The sequence below is a fragment of the Rosa rugosa genome, chromosome 3, assembly GCF_958449725.1.
Source record: "Rosa rugosa chromosome 3, drRosRugo1.1, whole genome shotgun sequence".
NCBI lineage: Eukaryota > Viridiplantae > Streptophyta > Magnoliopsida > Rosales > Rosaceae > Rosa > Rosa rugosa.
In genome coordinates, this window is record NC_084822.1 from 40,111,610 (window position 1) to 40,126,239 (window position 14,630).

Consider the following 14,630-nt stretch of genomic DNA (forward strand, 5'->3'; position numbering starts at 1 on the left):
AAACACCTCAATACATACAGATGTCTGTGTGAAAACTATATTCACACAGTCATCCGTGTGAAAAAAATTCTAAAAGTGGGACCGCAAAAATTCACACGGATGTCTGTGTGAATTAAAATTGACACACAAAAATCTGTGTGAATTGTATTTCAAAATAAAACTAAAATAAATTAAATACATAAAATTTAATAAATGTATTTGATTTCACACAAATATCTGTGTGAATTTTTTTCTTCTGTAAATTTCAATATTTCCTCATTATCTCATAATTGAACACCTCTCTCTCTCTCTCTTTGGGGAATTTTTTTTCCTGCAAATTTCAATATTCCTCATTATTTAACTTCAATTTATCAACTTCCTAACTTCATTTGAATTTTTGAATTTGATTGTTTTTCTCTTTACACTTTTACAGCATGAGTGGATAGAGGTTAGTGTTTTTTTTTTTTTTTTTTTTTTGATGATTGAGTTTAGGTCGGTATATATTATTTAATCTTCCTACTTCCTTCTTATCGTTTACTAGTAGCTAAGAAGGGGCTGTAAACAATTGTTGCCAAAAGAGGGAAATATCTCTTTTGAAATTCTGCCGAATAGAGACTCAAAAACTGGGTTGCAGACTATCAGATACACTTTCAGTCCTTATTTCCATTTCTTCTCTTTTCACTCCAATCACCTATTCCCAGTCTCCCTCTCTCTCCCAACCCCTCCTTTCTCAACCCCCACCGCCAGACTCCTCATCTCCTCCGGCAGCACCGCAAGTAGGAGCTATGAGAAGAAAGAAAGGAGAACTGATGGAAAATGCTCAGATCTCTCTCTCCCTCAGTTAACCTCATATATGAACTCGTGATGCCAAATCCCCAGGTAACATGGGTTTCAATTTTCTCTCTTTACTAACTCTTGTAGATCTGCCTGATGTTGTTGGTTGTTATAGGATCTCTCAAACCCAGCAGAAAATTGAGCCAAGAAGTTTCGATATTTCTCAACAAATTAAACACACTATAAGTCTCTCTTTCTCCATCTCTCCCCAATTTACAGTATTGTGATTGCCTTCCTAGATTTTCTGCACTTCTTACTACTTCTCTGATCCAAAGTTTGTTATTTTTCCGATTTGGTGCCTGCAGAAGAATCCGTAACAGATCGAAATCGAACCCACTCACTTCGGTTCTGCTTCTAGATTTGGTCAATTTCCTGCTTTTTGGGTACTAGATTTCCGGTCTCCGAAACTTGTATATCAGCTCATGCATTACAGACCTGTGAGGATATCTGTTTTAGTGTTTGAATCGGATGAGTTGGTTCTGCCCCATAGATTTGGTGGTATTGAGGAATTCAAATGGACCGGAGATTTGGTGGTATTGGTGACAGGAGATGTAGTGGTATTGGGAATTGAAAGGACAAGAAATTGAGGGACCAAAAAATAAATATGTAACTGTAAATAATATAATAAAATTCAATCAAATATATTATATTTGGTACATACGGATCTTTTCGGTCATGAGATAGTCGTCTACTGTTCATCTTCTCTCTACTCAGGCTCTCTTCTTCTCTGCAGCTTTTTTCTTCTTTGTTTTTCCTCACCCATGTGGTGATGCCTCACTCTCTGTGGTGATTCCTCATCCTCTGTGATGATTCCTCACCCAAGTGGTGTTTTGTTTTCCTTGTTTTTCTCTTCTTTTGCCTCTGATTATTGTCCTCAATGTTCAAATCGGTTTTTAGATCTTAGATCTGAATCTCTAAGATCTAGTCTCAGATTTGTTCTCATGGTCATTTTCAGTTTTTGTTCTGCCTTTGCTCCTCAAGATGTCCAAACCGTGAACAAATCTCTTTCTTCTTGTCTACCTTGCCCTGCCATGGAAGAGTTCGCACTCCTCTTCAACCACCTCTTCAGATCTCAGGTTTGTTTGCTAAGATCTATTTTGGTTTGGTTGTTGTTATCCTTTTATGCGAGATCTTTTCGTAATCGGTAAATTGGAGAATGCATTGCACCTCTGCCGACCACCCCTGGTTACCAACCGTCGCTCATGATTTCCGTCAGAGCTCCGGTGTCGAATCTGCTATGGCGGCTACAAGGTGGAGATGAAGAAGAAGCTTTGAATACGATTTGGGTTTTTTTTGGACTGCTTAGGCCTTTTTGTTTTCGGCTGTTTCTTTTTTGTATTTGGATTTCTCTAGTCTTGCTTGTTCTGGCAGTTGACTATGTGAATCATGCTTTACAGACTTGTCTGTATTGGGCTGTGTCCCTTGTACTGTTGTTTGGCTTTGAGCCTTGTTATTTGATGCTACCTTTCGACCAAAAAAAAAAAAAAAAAAAGATATAATTGCTGGAGTTGTGACTTAAGTGGGACCCATTAAATGCATTCACACGGATTCAAAAAATCCGTATGCAAGTAGTATTAGCAATGCCAGTAATATGTATGGATTGTTTATCCGTCGTTGTACCATGTGTATTGACATATTCACACGGATTTCCGTGTGAAATACTATGATTTCACACGGATTCTCATCCGTGTGTGATGGGGGGTTTTTCTAGTCTTAGTTCTTTTGTATGTTAGGTTCGTTTCAATGCCTTAACAGTAAATTATTTTACGAAATGGACGTGCACAAAAAGAATGGATGAAAAAACCAATAAGATAACAAGGTGTAGGTCGTCTTGCAGTTAGGAATTATTTAGGATTAGCATTAGTAAAGAAAAATAAAGGGTTATTATCACAAATAGTACCTGAACTTATCCTCTATTTTATCGATGGTACCTGAACTTCAATTTTGATCACAACCAGTACCCGAACTTTTCGATTTCATTTTAAATGGTACCTAAAGCCACTTTCGGTCACTATTCCGGCCAAAAAAGCCAAATCCAAAAAAAGAAAAAAACAAGTTCAAGGAAAGTCTATTACCAAAATGATCATCACTATGATCGCAGCCTTTGAAATTACCAAAGATCATCACTATGATCGCCTCACATGCCATTTTTAGTCGGAAGAGTGAGCGAATGTGGCTCTAGGTACCATTACAAAAGAACCCGAATAGTTCAGGTACTGGTTGCGACATAAAATAAAGTTTAGGTACCATCGATAAGATTGAGGTATAGTTCAGGTACTATTTGTGATTTTTACCCAAAAATAAAATACATGAATGTGTAACCTCACATGTAATTCAGTCTAGGATGTTATAATAGTCGCGTATTATTTATCTAAACAAAAAGTTTATATATGTTAGGTAAAGATAATGTTAGCTAGCTGATCAGGAGACCGGCCTTACAACTAAAGGCTATGTAGGTGAAGTTTATTGCCTCTTATGCAATCATCAACTTCAAGACGATGCTCATTTGTTTTGTAAGTGTCCAACAACCTCATTTTTACTGTCTCAAGCTCCCTTTAATCTTACTATGCCTCCCCATATTGATTTTTAGGAGTGGATGTTAGAACATGCAAGCTTTATATGTCAAACCTGAGATTTTTGAAAAGCTTTTCATGGTTATTTGGAGCCTGTGGAGAATAGAAATAACAAGTTATGGGAGGACAAAGTTCAATTTGCCACTGATATTTTCTTAAGCTGCATGACATTACTTCAAGAATTTCAGAAAGCCAGAATGACAGGTTCAACATCTAACAAAGCTGATGTGCACCGGTGGAAGCCTGCCCTGAATAGTTTCAAGCTAAATGTAGATGGAGCCTTTCTGATGCAATTACGTACCAAAGGGAGGACTAGGAGAAGTTCTATGTAACCAAAATGGCATGGTGCTTGCTACATTTGCTCAACCTGTGCAGCATGTGACCTCGGCATTACAGGTAGAATTGCTTGCTATTCAAGCTGGACTTGATCTACTGCATATATCTAAAGCTACTATTGAAACTGACTTGTTTCCGGGGCTTAATGAGAGTAAATTACTGTAGGGGTCTGGAATCACGAGTCTAAGTTATCTCCCTTCGTTCTCCTCTCGCAATCTGTCCAAAACAACAAAAGTAAGAGAGAGACTGTTGAGGAAAAATATGCACACAGTGAGCGTAAATGTCACCCAACATAATTTCACTCGTATTCATTTAGTGAATAGAGTTTTAATTATTTCGGGTTCGACCCATTCAAGACAGAATGTGTCTCTTAATTATATTCACTCGTTACAGGGAAACACCCTTTGATTCCATTTATGCAGAAACCAATTGTGGATGTGTGTTTGTTTATTTGTTTATTTGTTTTTGCGGCTGCACCCGGATATTTGAATGGGCTGCCTACAGACCCTTGGAGAGGGATCAAGCCACTTGTAGTTCAAAAATTCCATTGGGTGAATGACCCATTAGAGGGTATTGCTTTTGGAATGTGGATAGTGTTTGGACGAATTTGGTGTAAGTGAACCAGGGATTCGATTTGTTTGGAAAGGCTGTGACGTTTCCTGGTGTTTGGCGGAATTTGACTGATGAGGTCAGGGATTCGGATTGGATGAACCAGGGAGTCAGGGATTTTGTTTGGACTTGCGGTTGCATCTAGTGGGTCGCTAGATTGCCTACATACCCTCGAGGAGGGATCAAACCGTTGTAGTTCACATGAATTTGTATTTATGGTATTGGGAGAACTTGACTGGAGTCCGTGATTCAATTTAGGATTGGCTGAATTTGACTGGTGGAGTCAGAGATTCTGTTTGGATTTGTGGTTGCATCTAGTGGGTTGCTAGATTGCCTACGTACCCGTTGTGGGATCAAACCGACCGTAGTTCATATGAATTTGTATTTCTTGGTTTTGTACCAACTTTTGTGTTCGACGGATGTATATATATTTCTTGAATCCATCAGATGTATTTCTTTTGCGGACATTCGGATTGCTGATTTGAGTACCCGATGTACTGAGGTTTGCAGTGGGCCTTGAGATTTGGAATGAGCTTTGGGCTGCAAATTAATCGGGCTCGAGCTTCCGAAGTAGACGGGCTCAAGTAAACAAAGTGATTTGGACACCCACTGCGAAGAGTTGAGTTTTACACCGATTCATCGCTTGTCATTTTGACGAGTCGGGTTTTCAATTTGGAACTCAAGATATGAAGTGAACCTTCGTAGATTAGGCTTGCTTCCATTTCTTTTGTAGGAGGCCCAACAGATCGGGATTTGGAGAATTTCATTTCTTTCTTCCTTTCACCGGGAACTCTTACTCTTCACTTTCATAAACTTTGTCACCTCTTGTCGGGGGGGGGGGGGGGGGGGTCTTGATTAATTAGAATTCTTGACTGCGTATTGACAGAGGCTTCCCAATTTTTGTTGCTGCAGGTTCAGTTTTCATTGTGGCAATTTGTTGATCAACTGGTGTGCAGAGTTAGCGCTAGCTATCCTTTCAATTCTGGTGCGACTGACTCCTTCATAACATTTTGTTCACAAACCAAAACAATTAAACTTGCTTTTGTCTTCTTGCTTAACAGTAGAGCACCAACTCAAGCAATTCTTGTTCTAATTAATCAATTAAGCTTGCCCCCCATTTTTGTCTTCTTACAGATCACATCATGACCTCAAAAGATCATTTAATTAAACTTGCCTATCATTTATTTGTCTTGTTTGCCACACACCACCGCTTCAAGCTCGTCACATTTTGGCTTTTTTTTTGTTAGACCACCGTTTCAAAAACAAAGCAAAGTTTAATCAATCCTTCCTTTTGCGTTTGAGCATCTGGACCATGTTCTTCCATCCATAACAATTTGACAAATGCTTTTTATTGATTTTAAAGCGTTTGTCCACACTCAATTGTATTGCTTTAATTTAAACCCTTCTGCATGCTTTGGTTACTTCACCACCGCCAATTTTGGGTGACGCTTCTTGTTTGGTATTGCCTGTGAGCTTCGGGTTTTGTATGGCTTGTTGGTGCAAAAACAACTTGACTGCAGATTTGTTCACTTTGTGGCGTCATGATCAGCAACAACTTCAAATAACAATCAACTGAAAGCATCGGTCGACCATGGAGAAAACTTTGGTCGTGTTCATGAACGACCTCAGTTCTCGTAAGTTTTGGTAGGACGACCATGGCAGCGTCATTTCAGAGGAGTTTTGAGCATGAAACTTGGCTGTTCATGAACATGCAACCACTCTTGTTTCAATGCTTGAGCATTTGAGGAAGCAACAATGTCAATTTGACAGGCATGGGAAGACTCTAATAGTTGTGGTCGTTCATGAACGGCCTATTAGAGTCTTGAAGGGCCGTAAGACACACGAGGATTAATTGGAGAAGCATGTATCACAGAGAAGGCATGTGTATACCTGTGGCTTTTCTCTTTCTTTCTCTGGTGGCTTCTTCTCTCGTGCGTCTCCTCTTCTTTGTATTTCTTTTGTTCTGCTGTCTAGCCTTTTTTCTCCTTTTCTCTGCTGCCTCCTCTTCTTTTATGTCGAGAGTCTCCTTTTGTAGGCAATAATGAGGGAGTCTGTTTTTGATCGGATAAGCCTTTATTTAAATTTGAATGCGTACATTCAAATTTCAAACTATGTTGACTCAATCTTTATGTGCATTGATCACGTACGACTTTTATTTCTTTCTCTCTTGACCGACTCATGCATGATCTGTTTTGATTGCATGGGAGTTCAAATACTTACGGATAAGATCATAGATTCAAAAGAAACAAAAGAACTTAATAGTTCAGGCCAACTCGTCATTTCTTGTTGGCTTACTGTTTCTCTTCCTTAAGAGATAAGCATAGAGACTAATTAACCAACGCTTGGCCTACCTCCCTTTGCACTTGTCTCTTTTGCTTTGAAACCCTTTGATCAGACAATTACATGAGATTGCTTTACGTTTGAATTGGTAAAATTACCAACCAACTTCAAAAAGAGAGCTTTTCGATCAATATGAGACTGAATGTATTTCTTTTTTTTCTTGTCTCACAAAAGCTAGCTCTCTACAAGCATATAATTGTGCACCATCAATATATATATTTTTTTTGTAATGGGCTCCCACCATATAATTTTTGGACTTGTGATTTTTTTGGTTTCAACAGACACTGAGATTGCCAGACCTCGAGAATATAGGGATCGTTGGACATGCAAGGACGACGACACCAAATCTCATCACGTGTCCGACATCTCTGAGTGTTACAAAGGTCATGCGTCGTCGCCTCGACTCCTTACCACTACACCATTATTACACATTACGAACTCCAGTACACCGGACTTCCTGCACACAAAAAACCAATGACAACAGCACACGTGTCACCATGGTATAGCATCTGCGCCAAAAGACGCATGGAACCCTACCACAGATTCGCTATAGCGACACAATGACAATCGCGAGAATGATCTCCTCACCCCAGCCAAGACTCCTCTTAAGTGGGGACTGGGGGTAATGGTTGTACGGAAGCCACGTGGCATGAACTCGCCATGCACTTCCGATACTTCTACCAAAGACAAACTCCCCACCCAAGAGAACTCTTGACCGGGGACTTGGGGGACTTTTTGGTATGCATATATATACCTCCTAGGCACAAGTATCGGAAGCACAAGACTAGTATTGCCAACATAGAAGTAAGGAAAGCCCCCAGCTGAGGGTCCCGATACCCCTCGGGGCGATATCGGGAACCCCGATCACCCCACACCGAAAGAACGGGACCAAGCTCCCACAAACCTGCTACATTAAGGTCATCTCCAACAACTCAAAGAGGTAACTGTTTACTATCGCTTTCCATTATCATTATCTTATATCGATACTGACTTAGGCATCGGAGCGTCGAAGGCCGGCACACCCGGTCTTCCCTCTGACCTTCGTCTGTTTTGTAAATAAGCGAGACCGATTGCGATAGTGGTAGACCCCCATCGAGACAGCTGAAACAACATAAACATGTGATAAGCAAGGTTCTAAAAAACGCTAGGCGCTAGTTGGGCGGTAATCCGGGGCCTAGCGCCCAAAGGTCTAGGCGGGAGCCTAGGCGGGGATTAGGCGTTTTTTATTATTACTTTATTTTATTTTTATTTTTATTACATATATATAGTGTGTTAATGTGTGTGTATTTCCCGCCAAGGCGGGGATTAGGCGTTTTTTATTATTACTTTATCTTATTTTTATTTTTATTACATATATATATAGTGTGTTAATGTGTGTGTATTTTTTCCCTTTTAAAACTTTTTTTTTCCGTTTCTTTTGGTTTTAATCTCCACTCTCAGATAAGAGTGTTATGACTGTAATTATATTAATTAGTCTTAGGGCATAATTGTCATTTTCTAGTTGTGTGTGCTTAGAAGAAAGTCAAGAAACGAAGTCCAGATGCTTCGTGAACTCTCAACTCTCCCATTTTTCTCTCCGCACTCTCCCAGTTCTTCTTCTCGCCAAAATTGATCATCAAACACCAAAATCTTCGTTGTCTTCATCAAGGAAAGCTTCATTCATCTACCAATTGATAGTTTTGTTGATCAGAGATTCTGACTTAAGATTCAAATTTCAATCCCCGACTTTCTCTCTTATCGGGTTCATCGCCGGAACTCCACCACCACCGACTCATCCGAGCGCGCTGGGTTGTTAGTTTTGATCAAGGGCTCTGTCAAGGATTGGGTTTCAAATCAGAGAGAAGTCTTTGAAGACTATTGAGTTTGGGAGTTATCAATCTGGCCAGACTTATCCCATTATCTGCTGCTACATAGCATATTCACGTCGTCAATGGACTGAGCTCTGAAAGAATTTTCCTCGTCCATTGCAAGTCTAAAGATAATGACCTCGGCACCCATAATCTTGCAGTCGAAACCAAAACCACTTGGAGTTTCAGAGAAAACTTGATGGGGACAACACTTTTCTAGTGCTACCTGCGCACGGACTATGAAGAGTACGCCAGTTTTGATGTGTTATGGTAGGAGCATAATCGCAAATGGCTTCAGACCATATGCAACTGAAAAGATTGCATATGGGCCGCAACAGATGACTGAGTTTACATAAAGAACGTTCCTAACGACAATGATGAGCTTATTCATCAATGGGGAACTCACTAGTAATTCAATTCATTAAAATTTTAGGGTAAGCTATTATGCTTAGTCGTCATTGTGAACAACATGTAATGAATAAATCTTAATGTCATCAAATATAAGAATACATTCATTATTACAAACAATACTCCGGCATGCTTTTATGAAACACATATTTACGAAACAAGTAATCTAACCTGATATTGAACATTGTGAATCTTCTCCTCTGATTAATCCTTGATGCTAAACTCATTGATGGGGCTGAGTCAATTAATAACTTGTAATTGATAAAGCAGGGGCCCTCTATCTATATTTATAGGAATTGCACTTGCCTCCTCCCATAAAGCATACTAAGTCCTAAACCATATACTAAATATAAATTGAAGTCATCAGATAGATCTCCAAAACCTTGTGCAATATTGGTTCATATTGTTATAGGTCATAAGGATTAGAGACAACATTCACTAGTCCATTACTTATTCTGCTAGTAGTAAAGGCAAGTGAGTTGCATATATATTGAGTTTTTTTTTATTAATCAATAGAAACTTCATTCAAATGAACTGCAATTACATCACAATCACAACATCGAACAAAGGATTATAACTAAAGACAAATACTCTAGCTTCATACTACATATCCTAACTCTAACGTGGAGAGACTGAACTGTTAATGGATCCATCGATGAATGCCAATTTGAGCAGCTGGTCAAGTTAAATTGACCAAAATAGGTAGCAATAACTGGGACAGGATCTGACCACAATAGAAACTATTAGATGGGCCATTCCAAGATCTCCCAAAAACCTCAACACAGGCTGATAATGAAATGCACGGCCTTATGCCTGCAGAAGACTGGGTACTATTAACAACAAACCAGCTACCCAAATCCAACCATCCGTCGGAATCCATGACAGCAACCTTAATTCGAAATAGTATGGACTTATTTGAAATCTGGCCAATAGATCCAAAAACAAAAGACAATGAAAAAAGACTAAACATCAAAATCGCCAAGCAATAACACAGCAAAACTAGAAATAATAGCCCAGTCCTCTGCAACAGTGGTCCGTATCAACGGTAGACACACCAACGCCAACACCCCACCGTCACGAGACCATTCCATAGTCGACCCAGTACCACTCTGAGTAGCCATCGCCGCCTTCTTCCTAACAACAACTTCAAGGAAGGTTTGACAATCCACTCACCATCTTGGGACCACAATCCACTCAGCAACAAATTTTTGTTCCCACAAACCCAATTTAATATCAAATGACCATTTTGCCCTTGACATAATTAACAAACTACAATATATGCCACTCACTCTCCAGCGCGACTCTCTCACTCTCTCTCTCTCTCCCCTCCCCTCCCCTCTTTCCCCGATTTCCACATCCAGTTTTTCTCTCTCTCTCCGATCACCTCCGCCGCGGAGTCGAACTCTGGCATCATGATGTTGGGATACATGCGGCGATGGCGTCCAAGCCTGAAGCTCCGGTCGGAGCTACCGGAGTCGAACTCCGTCTCGATTAGGGCCACAAAACAGTGCCGCCTCGATGAAGTTCTGAGATAGTCGACGGAGAGGCCGAACTTCCGGTCGATCTGAACGTCGTCATCTCTCTTCTCTCTCTCTCTCTAGCACGACGCCTCTTCGATCTGAGGGTCTGTAACCGGCGAAAACTGACCCGACAAAGAATGGTTGAGGGGTGGCTGCCCAAAGCAGTTTTTCGGTGCCCAAATCAAATTTTTTTTTTTTAAGTAATGGGACAGAAGGTAGGAAAGGAAAAAAAAATTTGAATTTCTATTGGGAGGCAATAGACGTCTATTGGGGGGCAATAGACGTTATGAATTGATAGAATCTCTTCGTTTTTTTCTTTAATCAAAGTTTTATTTGTCTAATTTTAAGAAAATTAGTTCCCATTCCGGTGACCAAAAGTTTTATTGGGGGGCAATAGACGTCTATTGGGGGCAATAAATCTTTCCGGCAACCTATGAGATCTCCGACGACCTCTTTGGGGACCTCCGGCGAGGTTTTCAAAAAAGTCCGGTGGACGACGGTCGGTGACGGGACTCCGGCTAAGTCTTCTATGGTTTCTCTCTCTTCCATTTTTTTTCTCTCTCTAAGTAATAAAGGGTTGAGGGTAAAATAGTCTCAAAAATAAACAAAAAACCAAAAAAAAAACTTAATGGGGTATTAAGGAAGACTTCCTTAGAGTGTTTTGGGTAAAAGGGAGAATTAAAAAAACTTAATGGGGTAAGTGGGAAAAAAATCCAAAGAAATGGGGTAAATAGACAAAATCCCTTTCAAATAAATTAGTAATAGCTACATTAAAATATTCAATAAAGCTACTTGTTTAAGGAAAATCCAAATCAGATTATTTTGAATTGAATTTTGTATTAAATGATAAGGCCATAGGTAGAAATTAATTAATTTTTTTGATTATTTTAGGTAAATTATAAACTTATATAATTAATATAAGGAAATTCTAAACAAAGTTTGAGTGTTATATTAATGCGATTGTCCAAAAGAAAATTGAATGTTATATTAATGAGGGAGGTAAGAAGAGTATTTGTGTTTTTTTTTTTTTTCTCTTTGTCCTTAATTGCCTTTTCATATGAGTTGAGACCGTCTATTCAAAAGATGGAGGTCCAAATATCAAGTTTGGAGGTCCAACTAGAACCATTCAAATTAAAATTCTGGTAATCTTTTTTTTTTCTTAAATATCTTATGCAATTTATAGAAATTATGAACATTTCAAAAAATCTTAGAATCATAATAAGATATTTACTCAATATTGAATGTAGACATTTAGATGAATGTAAAATTATAGTTGACTATTGACAAAATCAGTGATTTGCCTATTGACAGAAGCAATGATTTGATTATAGTTCAACACAATAAATATAGAGTTTTTTATTGGAACCTCCAAATTTACTAACTTAACCTCCTATGCTTTTTACACCTCCTATCAAATTTTTTAATACTAAATTTACTCACTAAACCTCACTGAATTTCCTCAAATAACCTCACTCATATAATTTGCAAACAAACTATTATCTTTAAAAAAAAAACTTAGTTAATTCAATGAATTGATTACTCTATGAATCTTAATTACATATCCATTCCTTAATCAGACAACATAAAATTTTTTTTTCAATAAAAAAAATTAAACACAGGGTATTGACTTTTAAAATAACATGAACTATTTGTGTTTTTTTTTTTAAACTTTTTTTTTTCTGTTTTAGCTCTGCAAAAAAATATGAAGATTAATCATTTTTTCTTAATGTTTATTTTATGTACCTCATGATTAATTATTTAAATATTTGTTTTAAAAAATTGCTAGCTCATTTTTTATTTATTTATCTTATTTTTTTGTAAATATAATGGATAGACTTAGGTTTAGGTCATTATATGATTTGTTTTGTTTTCACTCACCAATACGCATTCAACATGTATATATATATATTTTTTTTTTGAAAAGGTATATCATATATTTTTATGTCACATAATCATAGTTTTAACTCTTATTAAATATAGATGAATGCTTTAATGAGTATGTAGTGAAATTAGAAAATTTAAATAGATAAGGGAAATAATAAAGAGTGCAATCTAATATTATTGAATTGGAAAGTCTATAGAACATCAATGTAATATTTTTTTGGTATAATTATTGTCCTTAATAGTCATTTTATAGTAGGTTATATATGTCATTTAATAATTCATAATAGAGTGAGGTCAAATGAGCAGATTTGGAGGTCCCAATAGAAACACTCTAAATATATGTACATAAATGGTATCGGCACTACTACAGAAATCAGTTTTGGAGACACGTGGTTAAAACTTACAAGGACGCATTTTTAAAAAATTGTCTTTATAACTTATTAAGGACGCTCGGGATTCTAAATTTCATTTATCTAAAACCCGGGCGTCTCATTCTATTCGATACTCCGTGAATCTTTTTGCTCTGTCCTCCCATCTTTCATCTCTCTCCCTCGCAGACTCGCAACCACAGCCATCGCTGAGAACCCATAACGATAACCTTCATAGATCACTATTGGGGCGGTCTTTTTCTCTTCGATCTTCATCTTCGATTAACACTTCTCTAAAAAGGTTGACTCACTTCTCTGGAACTTTCGTTGCGAGAACTCTCTCGCTCTCTACCCATTGGGCGTTCTCGTGTGCTCCCTCTAACGATGATTTCAACCAGGTTTATCTTCTAATCTTGCTTTAATTTCAATTTCGCATTTCTAGGGTTTGGATTTTTGCAAGTCTGCCTCGATTTATTCAATAAATAAGTTACAGATCTACTTTTTCAAACCAAAATTTCGCATCCCTTCCTCTAATAATTGTATCTTGTAAGGTCAGAATATTTCCCCATATTCCAGTTTTCTTAATTTCATACCAATCACTCGATGCTAAAGTTGTTAAACAGTCAACATTTAAAAGGACCAATAGCGGAACTGTTGGTAATGATTCTAATGAACTTTACTCTATATAATCAAAGAAAACTTACTATTATACATCAGAATTAAGTTATGAGATGCTGCTACAACTCAAATTAAGTCTTAATTTTTACCTAAGTTGTATCAAAATGACGATATTTCTGGAAGCACATGATCCCTTAATTCGCTTTTGAGGGTCTGGAATGCTAGTTTTCCCTCTCTTGATTAATAGTGTTTAATTTTAACTATGTTTTCATGTCCATATGTTAGCTTAGATTTCTTAATCGAAGCTGAAGCATTCAGGTTCCAAATGTATAGTGATGCGTGAATTAATGTGCTGATTCATATAATTACAGACTAAACTACAACGGCCTGGCGGCAATGATGTCAATTGACAAAGAAAATAGTAATCCTGACATCAGGATTGGAGCTTTGACATTGTGTCACCCGGTTAGTGTACTTAACTATGTCAACCCGACGAGCCAGACGAGCAACTTCTTCTTCTCTGGCATGGCTAAATGACTGCACTCTTTTGGCACTTAACAGCTCAAGTATGCAAATCTTACGTATGTGTCTCCAATAAGCACCATAAGGGGAGAAGACAACATCAGTGCAATTATAGAAGAGGTGTATGGCTGAAAAGATTTGTGGACGGCTTGATAGTGCAAGATCATGGGTTTTCAGTACTTCCTTGGCAACTCTAGCTGATGAAACCACCACAGTTGGGATCTCACCAAGTTGTAAGTAAATTATTGGACCATACTTTTGTGCCAAGGACCGGAGAGATAGGTGAGGCTGGTTTCCTAGCTGGTGAAGGTTGCCAACAACAGGTAGCTTTGGAGGGCTTGGTGGGAGTTTAAGTATTCTTTTTCTTGAACTATCCTTGAAGAGGAATGTAAGCAACACTATGAGGAAACTGAATGCCAAAAGCAAAGAGGGTATGTTAAGAAATTGAAGAAGATCCATTGGAGTTTAGATCAAAATCAGGTATGTAATTAAACAAACCTTTATATTTCTGTGTTCATCGATTTTTAGTTGCTTCTCACATGTCTCTTTTATCTCACAAAACAATTTGTAATGCTGATGCTTGACTTTTTGCAGTGTAATAGTCAGTACCAGCCAACGTAGCCGCCTAAATTATTTTGCATCGTTCAGATTTTCCAAATCTGTGTGGTGCTTGTTTTTCTAACTGGAAGTTTCGGTGCTAATTTCTACTTCTGATCTGGTGGCCTTGGAAATGGACGGACAGCTAGAAAAACTACAAAACATGTATGGAGCTCCATGAGCAAGTATCTAGAA

General features: G+C 38.1%; 1 protein-coding gene and 1 long non-coding RNA gene across 2 annotated transcripts; one reads left to right on the plus strand and one right to left on the minus strand.

The window, feature by feature from the left end:
* Positions 1–525: 525 nt before the first annotated feature.
* On the plus strand, positions 526–2,291 carry LOC133740397 (uncharacterized). Its single transcript, XR_009861199.1, has 3 exons — positions 526–858; positions 929–999; positions 1,119–2,291. It is a non-coding gene; the product is annotated as an uncharacterized LOC133740397 (long non-coding RNA).
* An 11,427-nt stretch (positions 2,292–13,718) lies between these two features.
* LOC133737716 (cytochrome P450 71AP13-like) lies at positions 13,719–14,297 on the minus strand. The gene has a single exon (XM_062165221.1). It carries the CDS (start codon positions 14,295–14,297, stop codon positions 13,719–13,721), a length of 579 nt encoding a protein of 192 aa, XP_062021205.1.
* Positions 14,298–14,630: the final 333 nt, after the last annotated feature.

What these genes read in the sequence shown, in the direction of transcription:
- LOC133737716 (XM_062165221.1), bottom strand. Translation starts at nt 14,297, where the DNA reads ATGGATCTTCTTCAATTTCTTAACATACCCTCTTTGCTTTTGGCATTC.